The sequence below is a fragment of the Emydura macquarii genome, unplaced genomic scaffold (genome assembly GCF_026122565.2).
Source record: "Emydura macquarii macquarii isolate MOO-44397 ecotype Brisbane River unplaced genomic scaffold, CSIRO-AGI_Emac_v2 contig_2207, whole genome shotgun sequence".
NCBI classification, from domain to species: Eukaryota; Metazoa; Chordata; order Testudines; family Chelidae; genus Emydura; species Emydura macquarii.
Window position 1 is genome coordinate 3,576,567 of NW_027132344.1, and position 24,801 is coordinate 3,601,367.

General features: G+C 39.7%; 1 protein-coding gene across 1 annotated transcript in view; it reads right to left on the reverse strand.

Annotated features, from left to right (window-relative positions):
• Nucleotides 1-803: 803 nt before the first annotated feature.
• CRACDL (CRACD like) overlaps nt 804-24,801 on the reverse strand; it is a 34,570-nt gene continuing 10,572 nt past the window's right edge. The window contains exons 7-10 of the mRNA XM_067560003.1: nt 21,232-22,858; nt 5,746-5,948; nt 3,921-4,065; nt 804-3,373 (exon numbers count right to left, since the gene is read on the reverse strand). Coding sequence (XP_067416104.1) covers nt 3,228-3,373; nt 3,921-4,065; nt 5,746-5,948; nt 21,232-22,858 — 2,121 coding nt within the window. The 3' untranslated portion in view covers nt 804-3,227. The remainder of the gene's footprint in view (nt 3,374-3,920; nt 4,066-5,745; nt 5,949-21,231; nt 22,859-24,801) is intronic.

The window sequence follows — 24,801 nt, forward strand, 5'->3', positions numbered from 1 at the left end:
AATGCACATAAAGAACTGTAATGTTTAGGTAAAAAGCAGACATTGAAAGATATTGCAAAGCAAGAGGATCTGAAAGGGATTACAGATATGCACATCACTTTGGTATGTCTGCATTAAAGAGCATCATGAGATGGAGAATTGTCCATAATTAAAATATAAGATATAAGAATTAATAAAAATCTTCCAATAGTATTTTCAAGTTTTTGATGTCAGACAATAAAACTTCATATAGTAGAACCTCACCAATTCACACTAATTACTGGAACATCAATGAATGCTGGGAATATGCAAGTGAGGGGGAAATTCATCCATGTGAAGAGAGCCAGCACAAAGCCTTAGACCTACATAAATCCTAGGTACTTAAATTGTACATAGACCTTATCGTGGCTCTCTAAACAGGGGTGAATTTCACATTAGGATTTTATGGAAGGTGCTGCACTGCTAAATCTTCTCAGAGTTCTTATTTTTTCATAATACAAACCTGTAAAGTTATCATATAATTGTAAACATAGAATCCTGTAATTAAACCCTTGTCTCCCACAGCAGAGTGCTCATCATGTATGTGAGGCAAACATGTTGGCAATTTTATTATACCCTTCAAAACTAACAGGCTATTAATGGTATCACAAAATAACAAGCTGTTTGCTAAACTACTGTTGAACATTTTTACTGATGAGATTTTAAATACCTATTTGTCTCTAAAAGAATGGAACAGATTTAGTAAACGTTTTCTCTGTTAAACGGAACAGACTGCATGACACCATTTTGAAGTCAAGTCCAGAGAGATGTTTTAGCCTTAAAAATGTATTTATTACATTTTGCTATACAACATTAAAAATAGTTTAGTTTTAATTCATTTTTACTTAAAATTACTGAGATAAAAGTTAAGAGGTAGCTATATTACAATAAGCAAAATATTTAAGTCACAAAATCCACAGAAACATTTAAAATTTAGAAACGTTTAGAAACATACAACACACAATTTCATTTACATGATATGCAGTACTTTAGCACTGGGGTGATAACCATCTCCAAAATTCGAAGTTGATCATTAAACAGTAAGCAGAAGAGTTGGTTATAAACAACATACAGTCCATCACTTAGGGGAGAGGAAAATAAAGCTCCTAAATATTTTTGTTCTTCACTTCCATATTTTTTTCTTATTTTAAATTTAACTAAAACTGTATCACTTTATGTGAAAAGGCCATGAATTAACTTTGGTTTTTCCAATATTATTTCAGTAGATTTGCTACTGGATACTGGACAGTACTTGTTGCAGTTGATTGAGCAAAATGGATCATGTTGAGTCAGTCATATTGCTTCCGGGCTGGAAAAGTACAATGACATCTACAGTAAAATTGATTATAGAATTCTTTCCATTCTGTGAAGAATATAAACCATAAATCAGTTTGCTTAAATACATTTGCATTACATCTTGAGATTGCCGAGTACAATCCATTTGGCTGAGAGAAGATATGCAGGATCTGAAATAGTTTTTGCACTATTTCCCATGTTGCTGTTGGTGGACAATAGTGACTGTTTAGCAATTGGCTATGGCACAGTCACATGACCTTATGAACTAAAATAAAGAAACTCTAGCACAAGATAATGTTGATGCTGCAACATATTTGAAGCAAAAACAGGCCCTACATTACTTAAATATATTCCATTCTTATGGTCTAATCCTTCAAGGTTCTGAGCTCGTACCAGATAGCACTGACCAACAGTAAAACCAGAGCTTGTTCCCACTGAAATCACTGGAAGTTTTAGTTGGATTTCAATGGATTCACAAGCAGGCCCATAGCAGCTAACTGTCACGGTTCCTGGCAATCGTTCGCAAACTGTCAGCATTTTTTTAAAAAAAAAGGTCAGATTAGTCAGAATACTAAACACGAAGGTGCTATCCTTGGCACACTGAGGTCAATGTCAAAATTCACACTGAGTTCAGTGGGGCTAGGATTTCATACAGATGGTTGCAAGATCAGGCCTAGATTCGAGTTAGGGCTGTATTTTGTGGGAAGGTATAAGACAGCTGCTTTTGCTCATCTCTCACAACTATATGTGAGGTCCATTCTTTGTGTGTTTGTGAGGCCCAGAATATTGTGTCGGAGACCCTACATCACTCTACTAATCACCTATTTTATCTTTGAACACAATGAAAATAATATTACAGCATGCTAATGTACTGTGTTATTCCCAGTCGCTATTGCCATTCAGATGAGGGCAGAGTTAAGGCTGTGAGGTTGTGTTGTGTTTGGAGAAACTGTGCATTTCCTGGTTTTGTAACGTTTGAGTTTGTGCTCCAGTCCCATACTCTGGTTCGTTAATCTTTATCTGAATTAATAATCTTCATCTTTGATATCATAAGCATATCCATTGCCACTATGTATAATGCCACAAACCAATATGATGAATTCACATAAAGAAAGAACACCAGCAGCTGGTGAATTCTGGAGAAAAGCATTCATGAATACATACATGGGATTCTAATTCAATCTGAACACATTTGCTTCTTCTTTGCTTGCTTTTCTTTGCCCATTTGTGCAGCCAGTTTTGTTCACGCAAACATGTCAGGAGGACTTTTTATTCATTTTCATGCACAAACAAGTTTCTTCATGAAAAAGTTAGCAAAACTTAGGAAATCAAATCAGAAAACAGAAACTATACCATGTGACTCAGCTAACCAATCACACAGCTCAAACAGCAAATTCTGAATATCTGAGAGAATACTCACTAAAAACAAGTCACGAATATCTCATTGGCCCAAACATCTTTAAAGACTCTCAGATAATCCCAGTTAAACAAATTTATATAATCATGATCTGTTAGTGGACAATACATAAACAGAAAATGAGCAGTTTAACAAATGTTTGCAACAAAAAGTTCAACAAGTTTCAACAATAATCCTGGTTTTATGTACATTTAATTAGCAGAGGTGAGGGTGAAATACATAATGCATATAGGCAGAATGTTTTTGTAAGCTGGTGTAAGAATGTCCTTAAAGTAGCTTGTTCTTAAACCATTTCTAGTACCATCCTGATTGCTACAGAAGGTTTAAGGTAAACTTTTTGACTGCACGTATTGCACTCTTTTTCCAAAGCTTTATAACAAAACCCTTCTGATGTACCATAGATTCTTCATTGGGATTAACTAATCTATAGAAATTCAATAACGCAACTACTAAATTATCCAAAACAGCAAATACTATTGGTCTGAGATGTATTGTCCTATTTTATAATCTGTGGCATATCACTCCAAGCTTGGGATTTCTTCTTGGCAAGTTCCATCCATGATGGCTGATCTGGAACAGAATGACTGACTTTGTTAAGATGATTTATTTCTTCTTTCTCTATGAGCTCTGAGGATTGAGCTACTGTGGAAAAAAAAATACATTGCGTCAGCTTGATGCTCAGCTATAGACCTCAACTGTTTCTTTAAAACTGAGAGTACATTGTCCTACAAAATAAAACTTTTGCATTTTACATGGAAACTTATTCTACAGCAAGGAATTAAAACTCTAATTAGCAAGGAATTAAAATTCTACTATAGATCAAATTCAACATCTGTATACACTCTACTTTCTCTAAAGAGGGCAATGCATTTAGGTCCCAATCCAATAAAGTGTCCAGTGCTCTCAATTTACATTGATTTCAATGAGAGTTGAGACTGCTACAAAATTGGGCCATTATAAGCCACATTCCTTAAAATAAAACTGTAGAAACTAGTGTTAAAGAAACTATTGTAATTCTTGCCCTCACTGAAGCCAGTGGCAAGTGGGAGAGAGACCAGTCACTGTGGCTCTGATCCTGCAAACACGTAAGCACATGGATAACTTTGCTCATCTGAGCAGAGTCATCCACGTGCTACAGAGTTTATAGGATTGGAGCCTACATCAGTATTTCACGCATTTGTTTTCATACCAGAGACATGATGCGACAGCGAGTTGGCTCTTGGGAGTGGCTCTTTTGCTTCAGACTTTGTTTTGTTTCTCTGTTCTTCAGAAGTTTTAGGTGCTAAATGTGAAGGTTTGCTCTTGATGACATCTGTTTGTTGCTTCATTGACCTCTATTTACATTGGGGGGGAAAAAGCAGGTGGAACTATTTTAAATAATTCAATGAGAATGAATATTAGTATGAATTTAAAAGAACATGAACAACACAGCATTGAACAAGATGCTCCTGTATAACAATAGAAAAGTCTTGTCACACATTTGTTCTATTTATTTCACTCAAGTTAGCACCAGTTCATAAAGCTCTAACATTCTGAGATTTGTTTCCAGGACTCTAATTTTGCAGTTTAAAAAAGTGCCTCCGTACTTTGTCTTATTTACCACAATGATTGCAGAACGTTGTTATTTTCAATTAAAATTTATTCTGGGCCATAGGCACCCCTCTGCTAACATGAACAGAGAGGAGCCAACCCTGGTAGAAAATGGTTTGGGATGCACACAGGGGGAGCTGTGGCTTCACAGTATGTTTCCCTTTTTTCTCCCCAACTCTGTGAGTTTAGGACTCTGTGGTGGTGGAGTGGGCTAGGGCTGGAGTTAGATATTCTTTGAGGCATCATTTCCTTCAGCTCCTTAGGGATCTCCTTAAGGAAGGCGATGCTAATCAAGTCAGCATATTCTCCCATAGGTTCCCCTACTGTCCTGTGAAACTTCCCTGTGGTGGGAATCAATAGTAGAATGTTTCTGGAAGGAGCCCTGCCGCCATATGGGACAGAGATAATGGGAGCAGTACAGTGGCACTGGTCCTCATGTGCTGTGTTCAGCAGGCTCTTGGGGTACCCACAGGTTAGATGAGTCACATCCCTTAGTTGTTGTATGTGAACCATTCTACATGGATCTACAGGATACAATGCAACTTGAAATCAGGAGATTCCTGGCCCTTATTGGGAAATTTCTCACATAGGGGATGATTTGTCCCTCTATGTTTTGAGTCATGAACGTGTACAAACTTTATTTTATAATCTCATCTGGACACATCATTAGGGAACCTTTCTTATTAAATTGTCATTATTTATCATTTGTTATCCTTCAGAGAGGCCTCTTTTAAAACTTTAGAATACAATACACTAATCTCAATTTCTATCAGAAGAGCTTCATATAAGGAATTATTTAGCATGAGTTTTCTAAGAGGCAATGCTAGCTAATATCCAGTGTCACCATCACATATAAATCTGATTTATCACTGTACAAAGAGCCAAAATCAGATCTTATATAGTCATTGAGTGTCAAACAGAAAAATTATTTTTACCTTATTTCATTTCTCCAGGCACTGAAAATTGTTGGCTAGGAGGTTTTGAAGCCAAGCTGCTCAATCAAGTTTAAATCACTGAGAAGGCTTGGGATTATTATGAAATGTGTGTGTGTGTGGACGGGAGGGGGCGGTATTAAATGCACATAAAAAGAACAGATTCCCTCAGTAGGGATTGCACAGTTTAGCACATCAGTCAATTTACTTCAGTGTACATATACACAAAGCTAGGCCTGATCCTGCCAGAATTTATGCAGATGAGTAATTTTACACTCAGGGAGCAATTCCATGATCACTTATGTGTAAAATTATTCATATGAGTAGTCATGAGACTGTGCATGTGCACAAGTGTTTGAAAGATCAGAGCCTTCTTAATTAAGTATAAATAGTAATTAGATTTTTACAGAATTATTTAATAGCAACTGATCCAAACCAAGAACGCTACAGCAATTTGACACAAAAGCATTACACAAGTGTGCCTGTAAGCACCTCCATTCTTTCCTTCTCCTTATTTTGTTTTTCTGTGTCTGACTTAACATCTTGAGCCACAAGTTTCTCTTCTTCATTTAGTTCCTTCTCCTGTTGCATGCTCCTCTGCTTCTGTTTTGCTATCGTAATCCAGGCTGGCTTTGACTGGCTGTCAGTTCCTCCTGGCGAGTTTGCTGTAATCACTGGGCAAGGCACAGTCTTCTCTGTTGACAGATTCATTTGGAAACAAGGTTATTTGAAAGAAAACCTTAGTTCATTTTAGCTCCACTTTTTCATTTAACTGATTTGTTATTTCTGGAAACATGATTAAAGAACATTTTATTTTGACCCCTTTAGGGGTCTTGATATACTGTTCATTATTCACTTTGTTAAATTACAATTTTACTTGTAAGTGATGCTTCAGTATCTTTGTCCAGATAGTGTCACCGCATCACTCCTGTCATGAGTGATCTACAGAAACATCCGTTAAATTATATCAATATTGCAATTGTAAGCTGCAAACTGTCAATAGCTGAACACGCTTGATCTTGCCCACTCTCTCCTCAATACCAAGACAATGCTTCCACAGCACTAAAAAAAGAGAGAAATGTTAAAATAAAAAGCCACAAAAATGACTATATCAGGCCAATTTCACTGCTGGGGTAAGTTGATGAGAGGAAATTCCATTGACTTAAATAGTTGCCCTCACTTACATCAGTGGTGAATTTGGTCCATCAAACAGAAATAGCTCTTACTCCTAAGTAAACAACAAACCTTACAGTGCTTAAAAGGTACAAGAAAAGTAACACAAACCCTAAAACACTAACTACCTGTGGGCCTGCTCCTGCCTCCAGGAAATCAGTGGAAGTTTTGCCACCCATGTAGATGGCAGCAAGATCAAGGATTAAACTATCAGGCACCTGTATGTCACTAGCAACTGAAAAATCAGTACTGTCGGAGAGTGTCATTTCAGACTGGCATATGAAATACAGAAACAACATTTAAAGAGGAAATCCTAACTTCTGCAGTCTCTGATACTACAGTCTGGGATTCTTGGGAGCTGTCAGGCAGTCCTGTAGGACTTGTCTTCACTAGAAAATTAGGCTGTGTTAGAGGACAACCTTGGAGACATATTAACTAATGTGATGTTCAACATGATGTTGCAGTCAGTGTAGACAGGGGCCATTGTATTTTACACAGTTTTTCCTGGACATGAGTAAACTCTACTGGAACCAGAGGGTTAACCATGATCACCTGATAGGATGTTTACTATGATTTGTCCCTGTCTTTGCTGCCTGCAAAGTCATGTTTAACACTGTATTAATTAACACAACTCCTCAAGGTCATGTTCTAACAGAACCCAGTTTTCAATTAAGATAAGCTTAACAAGAGAGAGAAAGTATGTGGGGAACAAAGCAGTGAAGTGTCAGAAGAACCACCCAGCTGATGTCAGGACCGTGGCCTGGTCTGCACTAAAACATTAGGTTGACTCAGCTACATCACTCAGCAGTAGGAAAAATCCACCCCCCCGAACGATGTAGTTAAGCAGACCTAACCCCCGGTGTAGACAATGCTAGGTCCACGGATGAATTCTTCTGTTGACCTAGCTACCACCTCTCAGGGAGGTGGATTACCTATGCCGATGTGGCGCTGTAGCGTTTCAAGTGTACAGAAGCCTTGTGTGGTCAAAAGCTACATCTGCTGATGCAAACATTTCAGCCTTGTGATGCCTGGTGGAAAAATGCAGAGATAGTCAAACTCTGACTTCCTAATTCTCTTTAACCAAGACTTCCAGGCAGTACTCATGGCCCAAATAGACTGGTCATGGCCACTGAGATCATATCCAGGGCCTTCAGCCAAATTGGACTCCCAAATACAAGCTCCCATGAGCCTAGGGTAAGTAACCGTAGAGGCTTTTGTACTCTTCCTAGGACCTTACCATGAAAGACTGAAAATCTTTAGTTCTTTTTAGATAGAATTTTGCAGGCTAACACCAAGTGTGTTCCAGAAGCACTCCTGGTTGTTAGAAAGGGAAGACCAAAGCCTGAGTAACATCACCTCCTGCCAGGGACTCACCCAGACCCTACTCATGGCCCTCAGATGATTCTGCTCAGGAACATGGCCTCCTGATTGGCTGAAGACTCCAGCAGGCACAGTCTTAAACTCTGCAGCAGGCCTGGGTCCCTGGCTGCTCAATAGCATTCCACGGCTGCAGCTGTGTTTCTGGTCCTACTTCCTGTTCTCAGCTCCCTTCTTGCTCCTGGCCCTTTCTCTAGACTCCTCATTCTCCTAGTGCTCGATTCCTGTTCCTGGTTTCCTGCTTCTAGCTCCCAGTTCCCATTCCTGGCTCCTGTCCCTGCTCAGGGCCAGATTTAGGGGTAGGTGACCCAGGCAATTGCCTGGGGTGCTGGGCTCGGGGAGGCACTGGGCTTGGGATGCTGTTTTTATTGTTAGCGACATAAGGGAAAATAATACGTCTGAAGTAAAATGTTGCAGGTGTTCCGCATGTGGATTCATTTTTCACTAACCTCCTAACATCATGCATGCAAATCGTGCATTGAAGTCCTGAAATGGGCTATAAATGCAATAAGAAATAAGGCATTCAAAAGTTTAACAAATGGAGTGGGGGGTGCTGAAGATGTTCCTTGCCTGGGGTGCCGTTTGGTCTAGGGCCCGTTTTGCTCCAGCTCTGGATGATATTTCAGCTCTGACTCTGACTCCTCTAGCTCTTGGCTCTGGCTCACTCCCTGGACTTGGCATTCAATTTCTGACCACGGCTTTGACCCTTGGCTCCTGGTTTCTGGCTCACAGCTCCAACTTGTGCACCAGGTTCGATAACTGGGCTCCTGACTCAGGTCAGTAGGCTTGGCTATCCAATCATTAGACTGCCCTCCTGCCCTGACTACTAGGCAAGGCTGCCCACAGCTGGTCATTACACCTCCTGGAAGAGGTGAAAGTAAATGATTTCTCTTGGACAAGAATGAAGAAAAAGGCAATTCTTAAAAAAATCTGTCATCACTGTCTAAAATAAGAAAGGAAAGATGAAAACCCAGAGCTTCAGAACTGTCACTGTCTCTTCTCATAGAAACCACAGCAACCAGGAAAAATACTGTAAGTACTCATCATTCTCAGGTGTACAGAGCTCAGGGACTGCGAGGGGAGTGAAAGAATAATTCAGACAATGAGGATGAGGTGTCTAACCAGGGGGCTTGTTAAGAGACACTACCTGAAGGAAGCTGATTACCAAGGGTCATGAGTCAACCAGATACCCAAAGACCTTATTCAGACAGCAGTAAGTGTGGAAGCTTGGATCTGAGGGATTCTGACAGAAAATCTTAAACAAAATCCAGAATCTAAGAATGGGAGCAGGAAGGTAATTCTAACGGCTTTGGAGTGACACCAAGAAAAATGTTTCCCATACTCTCCAACAACAATAGAGGTACTTGAATTATTAAGACAGAGTGTCAACTACTTGAGAGGGAAAAGCTCTTATGCACAAGGGCTAATCTCTCAAAACTCTAGGCCAGCAGTGGAAGTGTAGCAGGAAGCTCTCCTGAGTGCATCACAATACAGCTCAGATAATCAATTAGGTGACTGGATTCCACTACAAGATTAGTCTGTTCCCACAGGAAAATACTGTTTATTCAGATAATGCAGCAGTGGTTGCCTATCTGCCCTGGATACCATTGGTTTCACTATTCAGGAGTCCCTGAAAGCAAATAGTGTTCGTCTAATGAGCCCCAAGTTCTAATAAATTGATATGCTCTTTTCTCCAAAAGTAACCATATCCTCTGAATCATCCTGCATCCCAAGATAGCCACACGGCCCAGATGATTGGTATCTGTGGACACTACGGTGGTTTTGACAAAGATTCCTTTTAACAGGCAGTTTGCCACTAACCATCAAGAGAGGGAAGATTTCAGAGGGATGTTTAGCAGAACAGAATTTGTCTAATGCTTCTTAAGCATAAGTGCTAGAGAGGCTTAGAAACAGCTTGGTAACTTGGAACAGTGCTACTGCAACTGGAACCAGATGATAATTTCATTGACTCTTATCATTCTCTAGAGACTAAGGCCCGGATTCACAAAGGGACTGCTTAACTTTTAGGTGCCTAGAAAATCACTGGAATCAACAAGCCTGAATTAGGCACCCAGGCTGCCTATACAATGAATGGGGAGAGATAGGTGCCTAAGAATGGGATCCACAAAAGCCAGCATGCTAGGTGGCTCCCAGCCTAAGCTAGCCAATAGTAGATGCCAATGAAAAGGTGTGTCCTAAACTCCACTCCTCTTTGGGAGTTGGATGCCTAAACTCAGGCTGGAGGGAAGCACTTATCTCTGCTTGGGATCCATAGCTGTGAACCTTCTCCTGAAGTCTAAGATTTTTTTTGCAACAAACACCAGACAAGAAGGAGAAAGAGGTGGTGGTGATGGGGGCGGTGCCTCCCTTATAACTTTTACCCCAGTGGTTAGAGCACTTGCCTAGGATATGAGAGACCTAGTTTCACTCTGAAGTGTTTCTTTCAGTCTCTCCGGTTGAAGCTGTTCCACTTTGTATAGATACTTAAATAGTCATTGAAGCAGCCAAAGCAGGAACCTTTGAGCACTCAGAAAACTTTCTACAGTTCTGACTGAACATTCTCTGCCCTATGCTGACTGGCCCCAACCCTCTCCCTCCCTCATAGTCTCTTCACCTCAGCTTCACTTCACACCTGCCCCTCTTACCCTCTTCTCCATTGCCCCATCCCTCTCATCCCCTTTCCCTTCCATGTCATCTTTCCTTTCCCTTTAGCTCACCCCTTCCAAACTAAAATCATAACAAAAAAATCATGGCACTAACATGCTGTTTGCTGCCATCACACTGTTCACTTTGCTTGTGTGTTTAAATACCTTTCCCCACCCTGTGTCCGTCTTGTCTGTTTCGACTGTAAACTCTTCAGGGCAAGGAGTGTCTGCTTCTTTGTGTTAGTAGCACAATCGGGCCCATTCTTGGCTGGCCCTTTGGCACTACTATAAGAAACACGATTAATAATAACAATTAATGCCTGGGGTTGCCCTGATTTGAGACATTTACCAGCACATGAAGGGGAACCCTCAATTTCCCACCCCCTCAGCCAGAAGTTGAGGGCACCTTTGTGGTAATGGACAAGGTAGCAACTTTAATCCTAAATCACTTAGTCATATTATCTTCCACCCAAACTAAAGTTTCCGCCTGTTTGTTCAATGTTTTCTGGTTGATGTCCATGCATCAACTTTCACTCAATATGGTCAAAACTGAACTCTTAATCTTTCCACCCACGCCCTCTCCCTTCCCCTACATCAATAATCATGGATACTGCCACCACCCTCCCTCTCACTCACATCCATAAACTGAGCAGCTGTCTTTCTAGACCCATATATGAATAAACCATGTCTCAATCCTGCTGCTCCTTCCTGCACAATATCTCTAAGACCTGGTGCCTTTCCTCTCTGTCCACACACCTAAAACACTAATTTAGGCCCTCACCTCAAATCTCAGCTACTGCATCCTCCTCCTTTATGGTCTTGACAAATGCCATCTTGCCATCTTAAATCCATTCAAAACACTGCTATAAAGATAATTCCTGGCTCATCGCTCTACCCATGTCGCGTCCCTCTTTGTATTCCTCCACTGACTCCCGCTGCATCAAACACAAACTACTTAGCTTCACTTTGAGGGTCCTCACGGCTGGTCTCTGACCTGCCTAACATCTCTTACAAGATATTGAGCAGTTGACACCTCCCTCCATGCTGCCAGCCTAAAACTCCCTCAAACACCTTTGTACTTTCATCCTTATGCATGTTAGAAATTCTCTGTTAAAAACTATAAAGACACCTTATTGTACTTCAACTGCCCTGAAAACTCACCTCTGCAGTAATGCCTACCAAAGACTTAACAATGACTAGGCAGTAAATACGTTGTGACCACTGCTTCTCATGATAAACATAAAAACCTTGTTGTTACCTTGTTTTCCTGTTTGTTTGTCTGTAGGCATCTATTGTCTCTCGTCATATACTTGGATGGCAAGCTCTTTGGGCAGGGACCATGTTTTTTGCTATTATTGTAGATAGTACCTAGCACAATGGGGCTGCACTGGTGTCTTTGGGTGATACCATACTAATAATGTTTATAAATAAATAGAACAGGATGACATCAAGCAGTTAAGTTCTTCTTACAGCACTCCTTCAAGGTTGAAAAACCAAGCATCCCTGTGGGCCATGTTAGGGAGGCAGTTATCACCTCAAAAGATGGGAAGAGAGCATTCTTGTACCAATGGCAAGCAGCTTTTCATAATTATCTTCAAAGAAATTGTCTGAATCTGTATGGACCTGACCCTGAATGGCAAAGTTATAACAGTTGCATTCTTAGCAGCAATAGCTGGTCTGTTTATCAGAAGGCTGTTTTAAGGGACCAGTATGTACTTTTGATTTTGGGATAGTCTTTGCTATTGCAGAAGCCAAATCTGTCAGGAAAGAGAGAGGTAGAATAGTATTGTCAGCTTAGAAATAAAATCTAGCCAGCACAGGATTTAACACCTCTTCCACAGACAGGTTTGGCAGAACTACTGGAGGCAGCTTAATAAGTGTATCTGATTATTTATTATTTCTATTTCCCAAAGGCTTCCATGAAGGATGGAGGCCCCATTGGATGGAGGAATGGCTGGACAGTCTACACACATAATTAAGCGTCTCTGTCCCAGAGAGATTACAATCTATGCAAGTGATGAAAGACAACAAACAAGGAATGGAAGCTGGGGAAGGGAGACAAAGTAGCAGTCTAAAGACTAAAGCAGTCTAAAGAGTATCAGAGACTCTCCTTTAAAAGTGTGGGGTTCTGAGGGGCAGTGGAGGCCTACTAGCCATGGCATGAACTGGCTATCCACAAGATAAAATATTTTGCTCACCTTTTTCCTCAGTTCATGGACCTTTTGATCCACCCTGAATAACTCTTTTCTTTCTTATCTCTTGCTATGTGGCAAGGCAAAGGATTGGGGAATAGAGATAGTCAGTGTGGAACCAAAAGTTCTTAGTAATTTTTTTTTTTTTTTAAATTGAGGCCAAGTTACAATAAAACTTGTCAGCAAGTCTTAAGCACAATTCAAGTTTTGCTTTTGCTTATTACTCATAGGAAGAGCACCCAAGAGTTCCTAGACTTGTGTATTCTTTTTAGAGAGACACATATCCAGTGTGCAGGACACAGAATTGGAAGTTAAAAGACTTGGGTTTTTTCCTACCTCTTCCATGGACTGTGTGACATTGGGCATAACCTGTAATCATCTTGTGCCTCAGTTTCCCCATCTGTAAAATGAGGATAATGATATCCACCTTTGGACTACACTTTGAGATATATGGATGAAAAACACTATATTAATGCTAAGTACTATTCTTTTTGCTTTTTTACTTCATTATGTAGGAAAAAAATAATTTAAGATATTTTAAAAGAATTATTAAATAACTGCCAATAAAGGATACCGGGTGGTGATATCTTTTCAGTCATTCAGAATATGTTCAAACTCATGGGTGCATTTTTTTATTTGTTTCTTTAAAACTAATTTGACAAAGAACTATGGGATTTCCTTCTTCTCTTTGAATGAAGTCTGCACTCCTTATGGAAATAAATGTCAATAAATGGAGAAGTACCAGCAGCTTACTGTATATTGTGGTGAGAATCCCTTACGTCTGCTCAATGCTTTACAACAGCACACTTAGGAGGGGGCATGTTATCTGCCGAAATTGCAGGTCTTAGTTTGCTTTCAAACTTTCAAACAAAATTTCTCTTCATTCTTTAAGGTCATGGGCCTGATCTAGTAATGGGAATTTTGCCTGCATAAAGACTGCAGGATCAGACCTTATCTTCATCCTTGTGTGAAGGTTATTCTTTAATACATTTATCTCTAGTTATTTGAACAATAAGATTAAATCTGTAGAACTAGACTTTAGATACCAAAGGAACTTTCTTCTTGACATATTTACTAGGTGAGTGTGGGTGATTTTGCACACATACAAGAAGTGGAAAAGTAAAATGATTAAATAATAATTGGCCACTGTTATTATCCATATGCAATCATATATTACTTGCTATATATTTGAAAATTATTTTCTCAAGCACTAAAAGTTAAAGTAACTGAAGCTGTAAGGCTCAATTTTTCAGAGATTGTCTCAGATACTACTCCAGCATTTTTGTGTCCACAAATACCTGCAGGCACAAAAAATTACAGATTATTTTATAGCACTAAGATGTTTAAGTTCCTGAAAATGAGGTGCTTACATATCTAAGGGCTATAAAATATATCCATGGTTACTCATCACACAATGACATGCAGGTGCAAAGTCAAACTGAATTTTTGACCTTTTTGAAAGACATGACTTTAATACGCAAGCAAAGCCACGTCCTGTATTCCAAGCATATTTTTAAAAGCAAATATTTTCAGAACTAATGCACACGTTTTAGTAAGGGATAAAACACATATACAGAACTATGTCATTGTTTTATAACATACTGTTTGTGGATGCATATTTCTTTCCACGTTACTTAACCTTTGTTCATTCATAAATAAGCAAGTTATTTTAAGAAAGGCTTTAAAATGTATATGACATTTAGGATATCTCAGCCTACATATTTTCTTTTGTTTTTTAACATACCGTATGTTTCTCCCAGAGTACACACCCTATGCTTTCATATCAGACTAAGCATTCTGAAAGGTTTTGCTAAGCAACTCTGACATGTTTTTTCCTCTAAGATGCTGTGCAACATGAGCTGTGAGTTTTGGTTGGATCTATAAGAGACTGCCAAGAGAGTTTATTACAGAGAAAATTGCTACCTTTGCATCAAAAAGTCTATTGCTTTCTTGGAAAACAGCCCTACCAAAAAATAGCCTGAGACAACTAGAAAGACAACTTCTTTTGAAGAGAAAAGAGCCAGGTTTTAAGCTTCCTACATATATTGCTTTACTGCAATCCTGGTAAGATTAAAAAAACCTGTCTTTTTTTATGCAGAAAGACAGAAGGAAGTACTTTTCTTGTAATATCAAAGCCTGGATTTACTGGACAATACATTCCAACATTATTTACCATGCTTTTGCTCGCCTTCCTTTCCAGAATGTCACTCCTACTACAATTTCTCAACACAAAAGACCATTACTTTTATTTTTATAACTTTTTTGGTGGATCCAAAAGACACACACACTATGTTCCCCTACAGTGATTCTGAAAAACTCGCATTGACTTAAGCGGGAGAAGAAACAGGCTGTGCATATAATTGCAGTTTTTCCATAAGTACCCTTGAACAGCCATACTGGGTCAAACCAATGGTCCATCTAGTCCAGTATCCTGTCTTCCAACAGTAGCCAATGCCAGGTGTTTCAGAGGGAATGAACAGAACAGGTAATCATCAAGTAATCCATCTCCTTGGCCATTCCCAGCCTCTGACAAACAGCAATCCCTGCCTATTGTGGCTAATAGCCATTGATGGACCTATCCTCCATGAACTTAATTAGCTCTTTTTGGAATCTCGTTATAGTCTTGGCCTTCAGAACATCCTCTGGCAAGAAATTCCACAGGTTGACTGTGCATTGTGTGACGAAATACTTCCTTTTGTTTGTTTTAAACCTGCTGCCTATTTATTTCATTTGGTGACCCCTAGTTTTTGTTATGAGAAAGAGCAAATAACACTTCCTTATTTACTTGCACCAGACCTGTCATGATTTTATAGACCTCTGTCATATCCCCACATAGTCGTCTCTTTTCCAAGCTGAAAAGTCCCAGTCTTATTAATCTCACCTCAGATGGAAGCTTTTCCATACCCTAATAATTTTGGTTGCCCTTTTCTGTACCTTTTCCAATTCCAATAAATCTTTTTTGAGTTGAGGTGACCAGATCTGCACGTAGTATTCAAGATGTGGGCATACCATGGATTTATAAAGAGGCAATCCAATAGTTTCGGTCTTCTTTTCCTAATAATTTCCAATATTGCTAGCTAAATAAATAGGCTCTGTCCTTTCTGATTTGTTAGAAGGTGTTTCAACATTTTAGCTATTTGGAGGGTATTTATTTTTATTGCTAACTGGATCAGTCAATTCACCTCCACAGAAATAAAATCATAGAGTTTAAGGCCAAAAGAGATAGATCAGCCATTCAGATCCCATGTACGTTACAGGCCACCAATACCATCCAGCACCTGCATAATAAACCCTACAACCAAAATTAGAGCAAAATATTACAGCCCACAAGAGACTAGACTATTAAGTGTCACAGGCAGAGAATAGGAGGGATCAAGGTGCACCAGTGCCTGAGGCCCCCGCATTGGCAAGGAAACGATTGTGAGATATACCCAGCTAATCCTAGCTAGTGATCAGTACCCACATGCTGCAGAGGAGGGTGAAAAAATCCCCGAGGTCACTGACATGCTGATTTGGGAGAAAATTCCTTCCCGACCCCAAACATGGCAATCAATTAGATGTTGAGCATGTGAGCAAGAACCAGCTAGCCAAGCACCTGGAGGTTATTTCCCTCGGCAAAGAAAAGAAACCTCACAACAAAAGCAAGTAGTCTTTGGATTTAGCTTCCTTTAAGACAATCATATAAACAAAAAGTTTATTCAAATTTGATTCACCTCATGTAAGATACCTAAAAAATAAACTACTCCTTTTAAGTATGGTTCATGGGTAAATAGAAAAGGTGGTGTTAAGATGTAAAAATAGTTGGAGATCCTAAATCAGTCAGAGTCTAATGGAAAATATGTCTTGATTTAAAAATGACAGGCCAATAGATTTTAAACCCAAATATTTCAAAATCTCTTTGCCCTGGCTGCCAAAATCAACTCAGGATTCTGCGATCCCCTTGCAGTAACTGATGTCATCACAGTAGGGAACTGGATTCTCAGCTCAACTCTGGCAGAGGAAAGCAAAACCTTGAACACAGGTCTAAGAAGGTAAGTGAAGGTGGGTAAAGATGGCTGATGGATTTTCAACTATATACTTTCAAAACGTCTTGGTAATTTTTAAGTCAGCATGTACATTACATTAAGGCATGACAGAGGCATTTAGGCACTGGGATTGCAGAGCTGAACTGGAGGTCAGGAAGAGAGAGAGGGGTTCTGCCGGTGGATGATACGGCCTGCTCCCAACCCTGCTCTGTTGGCCAGAATGCATGAGAAGAACATAGTCCTTTCTCTTCCTCTGCCCACCTCCTTTTGGGTGCATAGTGCCTCTCTGGTTGTACCAAGGGTGCAGTGCTTGAACAACTTCAATTGTTTCTACTTCTGAGATGGGAAGCACAATGGATGGCAGATGTCTGCTCGTGCCATCCTCACACAAAAGCTAATTACAGTTTTTGCTATTGTAACCCATTGATTAGTGTGTGTTACTCATCCCACTTTGTATCTGATCCATAGAGGATGTGAATCTGTTATAGCCCCTCACTATGGAACCTGGCATGTTAGTTCAAGCTGTAAAGACTCATGCTTTTAGCTCTGGACGTCCCCGGGCCAGCCAAGACGACAGCTATCACACTATTTTAAAAAGTTTCCTGTTCAACTGTAAGGCACGCAGACATCAAGTCACCCCCAACTATCTCCACAGGCCTTTCTAGTGGCCTTGAGTGCTGGTTATGTTTGGGTTTGGAGTTGGCATGCCAACAACCTTAACAAACACTTTAATATTAGTTCTCCAGGTAACTGGAAAAATCTAGAGATTAAATTGAACAGTGACATGTTCCAATGGACCAAGGTGCTGTTGAAAACACAAGACATGGCAATCTTACATCTCTCCAAACTACTATACATGAAATGTGAACTGCACCCCATCACAATGATGTGCAATTTGTTTCCCCATTCAGCATAATTAGACCAGTACTCTTTTCCAGCCCAGCAGTGTCACATCAGCAGCTAAGGCTTTTTGAAAGGTCTAATGAACTTAAAGGATAGAAGTGGCCTGTTGCCAGCAGTAGCAGAGATTTGGAAAATGCAGCGTCAAGTGTGACAGAGCAGACCTGATGGCCCTGCATACCTGGGGACAGATTTTGTCCATCAAGCCGCACATGCCCTTGAAGAGTTATGTTCTGGAGTGGGCTTGATAGCTGTCCACAGCTATTTGGGTTGTCTGCTAGTGGCTAGAAAGAATGATAAATTTGCATGTACTCTTAGGTTAGTGGGAGTATAAGGCAGGCCTTTTTTACAGTACAAAATAGTTAAGGACTATGCTATCAGTTAGCAGTATTGGTCATCACACTGCTCCACCAATTAATTTATTCTCATTGGTTGTTACAGGCACCGGGGCTCAATCATGCCTTATAGGTTCTGAACAGCATCGTGGTTGGTGCAGTAGTGCACTGCCCCAGAGGCTCATCAGGGCACTGGGGGAGCACACATGCTACTACACCCATTTAGTGGGTGCTGCATAAGATCTCTTCCAGACCCAGCTAGCTCTGGGTATTTAGTGAGCATGGGCACTGCCTATTTACATTACTGGAGAGGACACAACCACAGGCAAATGTTGCCAACCCAGTGTCACATGATAATCAATACCAGGACAAACAGTGCCAGGATCAGATTTCTAAGCAGAAAGGTCCATGATGAAACACTATGGACCTCAGGTCAATGTTTAAACTAAAAATGTCCCCAGTTAGCTCATGTTAAAATGGCAGAATCCATTTCAAGTCTATGTATTCCCTTCCCCCACAGCTATTCACTGAATATATAGAAAATAGCATAATGGCTTCTTTTATATGCTCAATAGGTTTCATACAGTTATGCAATGGTCCAGGATTCTTGTATAAATATTTCATATCTTATACTAAATACGATTTTAACCCAAAGCCAGCTATCCCAGTATTGCTTACAGTGAGCAAGCAATGATTAAGCCTTTCAAAGGAGTTTATGGGAGACCATAAATAAATAATGTGCTGAGAATGCCAGACAATTAATAAACCTCCATCAATATCCCTGTTAAAAAGGAGGATGAGTCTTTCAGAGGTCTGAGTCATCCATATCCTGAAAGACTTGTTTGCACCTGCAGAATGTTACTTACTTTTGGAATCACCATACAGCAGCTCCAACAACAGCTCTTTTCCTGTTACATGAATGTGGTTAGCCTGAATTTTTTTTGTCTTGGCTGATTTTTTTAAAGGCTTTTCTGACAGATGCTTTTTAACTATCTTCTGAATTTTTTTTTTTTTAAAGCCAGTAAAAAAAATATTCTATAAGGGTTTTTCTGCTTTCCTGCTGATGTCCATAAAGGTCTTCTCAGCAAGGGAGAGTGGACAAGTCTGAGAGTAGCACTGTTAAATGTGTCTGTCTCCACCCACATCTCTAACCACACACTGCTTGCCAGCCAGCCTCTTAAGCAGCAATGAGGTAAAGCCTCCCAACTTCATATTCCCCCCAGGAACTGCAGAACAGCTCCAGGGAGCCAAAAGGCTCCCACTTCCACTTCCTCATCCCAATTAGGTTCCCATTACTTCCTGGCACAGTAGAGGGGCTGGGGAGTGAAAAGTGGGAGTCTGGTAGGTACTCTCTTAGCTTTCATCACTCCCCAGCTCTGTGCAGGAGTCTGGAGAGGGAAGACAGAGACTATCATGGCCATCCTCCCAGCTGCTCTTACTTCCTCACTCAGTGCAGGGGTTGCAGGAAAAGGAGACACGTCCTGGCCCCATATGGAGAAACAGCAGCAGCTCTGCTACTGGGTTACTGGTAAACAACCTCTTGCAGGGCTTGCGGAAGAGCATGCACTTGAGCTCCTCCCTCTTCCCTAGTGCTGCATAAGAATGTTGTTAATACAATAGCATATGGCATAGGAACTACAATGGGCCATCAAAAAACCATGAAACTGGACTGTACACAAAGGGCTGTCAAATACACACAGTAAACACACTAGATCAGAGCCTTAGCTGGTATAAATCGGCACAGTTCTCCCAGAAGTCAACAGAACTACACTGATTGACACCCGCTGAAGATCTGAATCAATTAAAACAATTTTTTCCCCTTTAACTTCTTTCATTTACAGTCCTCTTAGGTGTTATTTCAAACTATAGCAAGCATAACATTTTCCAAAAGCAGTGTGATTTTCAAAGTGACATTGTATCTATAACTAAAGAGCAGCCAGTAAAGTTTTTTCTGCAAGTTTTCTAGTAAGATTATTTATCATTTTACTGCAACAGCAATTAAATGTTACAGTTTTCATGAGCAAAAGTTCACTGTGGATTTCAGATAAAAAGAGGAGTGTTAAATCTAACCAGATTGTATGTGGCTGCATGTCACATCAGGCAACAATTTTTCATGTATTCTAAAATATGCTTGCAAAAGAATGTTAAAAATGTCTGTTGATTGTGTGTGTGTGTGGGGGGGGGGGTTGTTTGTTTGTTTGTTTTTTAAATACAGAATCCTTATTCATTTTAAACCAAGAAGAAATCATCTCTTTAGTAGATTTGGACCACATCTGATCTGACCACATAATCCTGAACTTTGGCAAATAGGTGATTTCAGTCTCAGATGTCTTATACTGGGCCAAACAACAACACAGAGTCCAAACAGCACTGAACTAGGACATATCTCTGCACTTCAACAAATCTGGTCATGAAAATCCCTAGTTACTTTTTTAGAGTCAATATAAAAAATATTGCTAAACTTTAAAATGCACAGGTTCAAATTGCCTAACAATTCCATTAGACTCCCTATTACCTCACCAGAGAAATCTCGATGAGAAACCAGATTGCTGGAGACACTGCAGCCTAAAGGGTATACATGGTCCTGTATTTTCATCTTGCCCTGGTATAAGGGATGATTTGAAAAATTCTCACATATTACACACTGTCCTGTCCCCTATGGACCTTCTTTTGTGAAATCATAGCTTGGGTCTTCCACTATCCTGGCCATTACAAAAAGCTTAAATATTTCTTATTAAGGCTCCATTCCTGCCTCTGTGTGATTGGACCCCTGGGCTTGTATAGAGCCAGTTGCAGGAACAGAGTCTAATGGTCAGATCCTCAAAGGTATTTCACTGGAGTTAGGCACTTAAATACATTTGAGGATCTGGGCATACATAAGTCATTATCAGTGAGCACTGGGAAAGCTAGCCTTCGGAACTGGAAGAGAAATACTTCACTATGTAACTTGTAATAAGCACATTGGGGACGCTGATCTAGACTGAATTTGCAGAGTATCCCACATAGCTTCCATAAAGTCAAAGAGATATTATCAGCTCAGATGATTTTGAAACATTAATTTGCTGATATCATGCCCTGTTTCCCTTTGAGAAGCAGTAGAAGTTTAATTTCTCATTTTCTGTTGCAACATTTCATTTCTATTAAACCATATCTGCATAATATTTCTGCTTTGGTAAACAGATTACTAAGCTGTACAAAGGAACAAATATAAGGTTACTGCTAGATGTCATCTTCATTGTTTCAATGAGAAGTATAACTTTCAAGACCATAAAAAAACCTTCTCTGAATTCAAAGGAGTTTAGACAACTATATAAAGAATCAGAAGTCTTACCAGGCACTTTAGAAGGACATGATTTTTTCTCCAAGTCTTTATCTTCACTTCTGGATTCAGGAGATTGAGTGACTTTTTCCTGCTTTTCCATGTTCATGTTACTGTTTGCAATAGATACATTTTGCAAAACAGGCTTCTTAGGCAATGGAGGTTTTGTGCTAAGCTGTTCAGAGGACTTTGCTTTAGATTTTATGTTGTCACTTACAGAGCCATTGATATTTACATCAGCTGTTTTATTGAGCTGTGCCTTTTCACATTTTAGAAGTGACTCCAATCCTTCTTTTTCTAAATTAATCTCTGCACTATATCTTTTAATCCCTTTTGATTCTGGTGAAGAGCTATCTCTGTATTTCAAGGACAGTGAGGTGGATCTAAGTTTTACTTGGAAAGGACTTTTATCTTCCCAGCCTGTCTGACATTGGGATACCGAAACAGAGCCACTTTGCATTGGAACTGCACCAATGGCCTGAGAAACACAGCCAGCCACCATTTTGTCTGCCGCTTTGCCCATGACCTCAGATTCAGAATCTGCCAGTGATGCCTGCTTTTTAATGCTATTTTTTTCCTCCTGCACATCTGAGTCCACCAGCACATCCTCTTTCAACTTATCATTTCTTAAGGAGAACTTTGTTTTTGGCAGGGGTAATTTGGTGTTTAATAGACTTTCACATTCTGAGTTTTCTTTCAGATGGAGACTGCCAGCTCTTGGCCTCTCCCGTGCTGACGACACTGAAAATTTTCTCAAGGTGCTGAGTTCATTGGCAGCTTTCTCCATTTTTTTCCCCAAAATTGCCTCCCGGTGTACCAATGACTGATTGTTTTCCTTGTCAGACACAGCTAGTTTTTGAGTGGGCTTAGTTTGCTCCAGAGACCATGATCCCATCTGTGATGACAAAGCAGGCTGTGGGATGTCAGAGGAAACACAGGGTGAGTCTGTGAGCTGAGAAGACCCTTTGGGTAATTGCTTGCTGGAACCTGGCAATGCAGCAGATTCCTTCTTTGTTTCCTTATTACAAGAATTTTCCATGGGTATCTTACCATCCTTCTGTACATTTTTTTCTGACCCTCCCAAACAAGAAAAACTACCAGTACTGGGTGAAATAGCCTCTTCAGACAGCATGTTATTCACTGAAGACTCATTAAGAAACTCTTTATTTTCTTGATTTAAAGTTTTAAGTGACACTTCCCACATGTTCCCAGTGGACACACGCAGTGATCCTGATGACTCTTTCTCCCTTTGTGTTTTTCTGTCTGGAGGGGGATACAAGGTGATTATGTTTTCTTTAGGTTCTAAAGGAGAAATATAATCTGACTCAGAATGTGTTAACTCCAGCATAGTTTGGCTGCCCTCAGGATTATTCTCATGTAGAGAGGCCTCCTGTACAATGGCAGACTCAGAAGTGAACTGCAGTGTAGAAGGACTTTCATCTCTGTGTCTTGAGCCATGGGGAAAGTCTTCTGGTCTCTGCAAAAAGGCTATGTCATTTGTCACAACTGTGCTGTCTGTCAGTTTCTGATGGCTGGTGGTGAAGATTTCATATGTCAAGTCTATCAGCATCTCTCTCCCATCATGCTCCTCTTCTTCTGGGGTGCAACTCAAGTCATTTAGAGACTCTAACTGGGTACGCTATGAAAAGCAAACCATTATTAAGATTATTAAGATAATTAAGAATATTATTTCTTTATAACGTCACACATTTTTCTCTATTTATTGTTTAGTTTGTGGGTAGAGCCCACAGTCTGGCAACTGCTTTCCAAACAGGGAGGAAGACACAGTCCCTGTCTGGAACACATAAATATAAAACTAATTAGCTAACTACTATATGCTGCCTTCATCATATTATGCTTGGCAAGCTGCATTACATATAGATGTAATAATTTACTAACCATCCCATCAAGCAATCAAATGAAGATGTCATTTCCTACCCCTACATACTTAACCCCTTTGATGCCTTTGTATATGTAGCCAATATCCAGCAAAACAGGAGCTGTAGGACTCTGGGGATAAGTTTTTAAGGCTGGATTCACCAGTGCATTCTGGCTACACTGTGGTGCGCCAGCAATAAAAAGCATCACTTGGACCAGAAAATCTGTTCCTTTACATTCTGACGCTCCATCATGCCATTACAAATCAAACAAACCCTTCTTTGTAAGGCCTGACCTTCAAGTGGCAAGTCTGCATAAAGGGAATACAGAAAAAAGTATTCAATAAGATCATAGGGGCAGATCCTCAGTTGGTATAAACTGTCATAACTCCACTGACTTCAATGGAGCTACGACAAAGTACAGCAGATGGTCTTCTTATCTTTAGTCAAATTGTGACACACCCTTACAATCTTTTTATAGCTTGTAGTTGAATTTCTGTTTCCTTTCAAGAGTTAAAAGTATTTCATGAAAACTTATAAAGCATCTATTTATCTGAGAGGCCTTTTTGATAATGCTTCAGGTAAGCTTTGGTAAATATGTTCTTAGGACTGGCTGAATATAAAGGATTATTCCAAAGCATGTTATTAACCCGTGGGATATGTGTTTTCACACAGTGCTTTTGTTAGCTTACTGAACCATTGTAGTCTATTGTGTAAATACGTATTTTAGATGTGGGTACTAATTTGAGGAATACAAAGCTTTTATTCTAAATTAATTTATGTCTCATCCGACTCCCAGTTCTGCAAAACAAAGATGCCATGCTATTCAGTATAAAAGTTAGTCTATGCCAAATAAAGGTCCGGGAATGTAATAACTGGGATGTAGGTCAGGACAAAAGTATTCAGGCAAAGTTGTCTGAGGAAAAAATTACTAATGGTAAGATCTATTAAACAGTGCAAAAGCTTTCCAAAGGAAATCATGGAGGCTCCATCACTTTGGTCATTTAAGACAGGACTGGACAAAACAATAGCGAATATACTTTGGCAACACTCCTGCACTGGAAGAAAGGAATGGATTAAATGGCCTTTACCATTGGTGATTTTCATGCTTCTCTGATGCAACCTGTCACTATGCACAGCTCAAGACTACCTTCCCAAGCATAAAAGTTGCTCACTGTTTATGAAAAAATCCTCTTGAAATTGTAGTTGGAGGAAAATGATACTCATGTCTTTTAACAAGACTATTTGACTTTTTTTTTCAAAAAAAAAAAAAGTTCAAGATATCCAGACACGCTAATGCAAATAATGTATAAAGATTGCCTGTACACTTTTAATTTAAAAAAAAATCAAGATTTGAGACAGTCAGAAAAGCATGTTCTAAAATGGCTTTTTAAAAACGTATTTACTCAGAAAAACTTCACTGAGATACAAAATTGTTTTTTTGTGAGGGCACATTTTTTACTCAATTTTCCACCTTTGCTGGTGAAACCACACAAGGGTAAGTGATCGGATAGCTGTGCAAGAGAGATTAGAATGCATGATCTCAGGAACCAGATCTTGGCTCCAACTGATAGGCCACCTGATCTCTTATTTATATCCTTTTCTAAAGTTAAAAATAGTCCAGTTGGCTTGGGGTTTGTTTTTTAAAGTCCAATAACAATATTCTTTTTCAGGGTGAGATTTTACAGACCAAATTTCAGTCCAG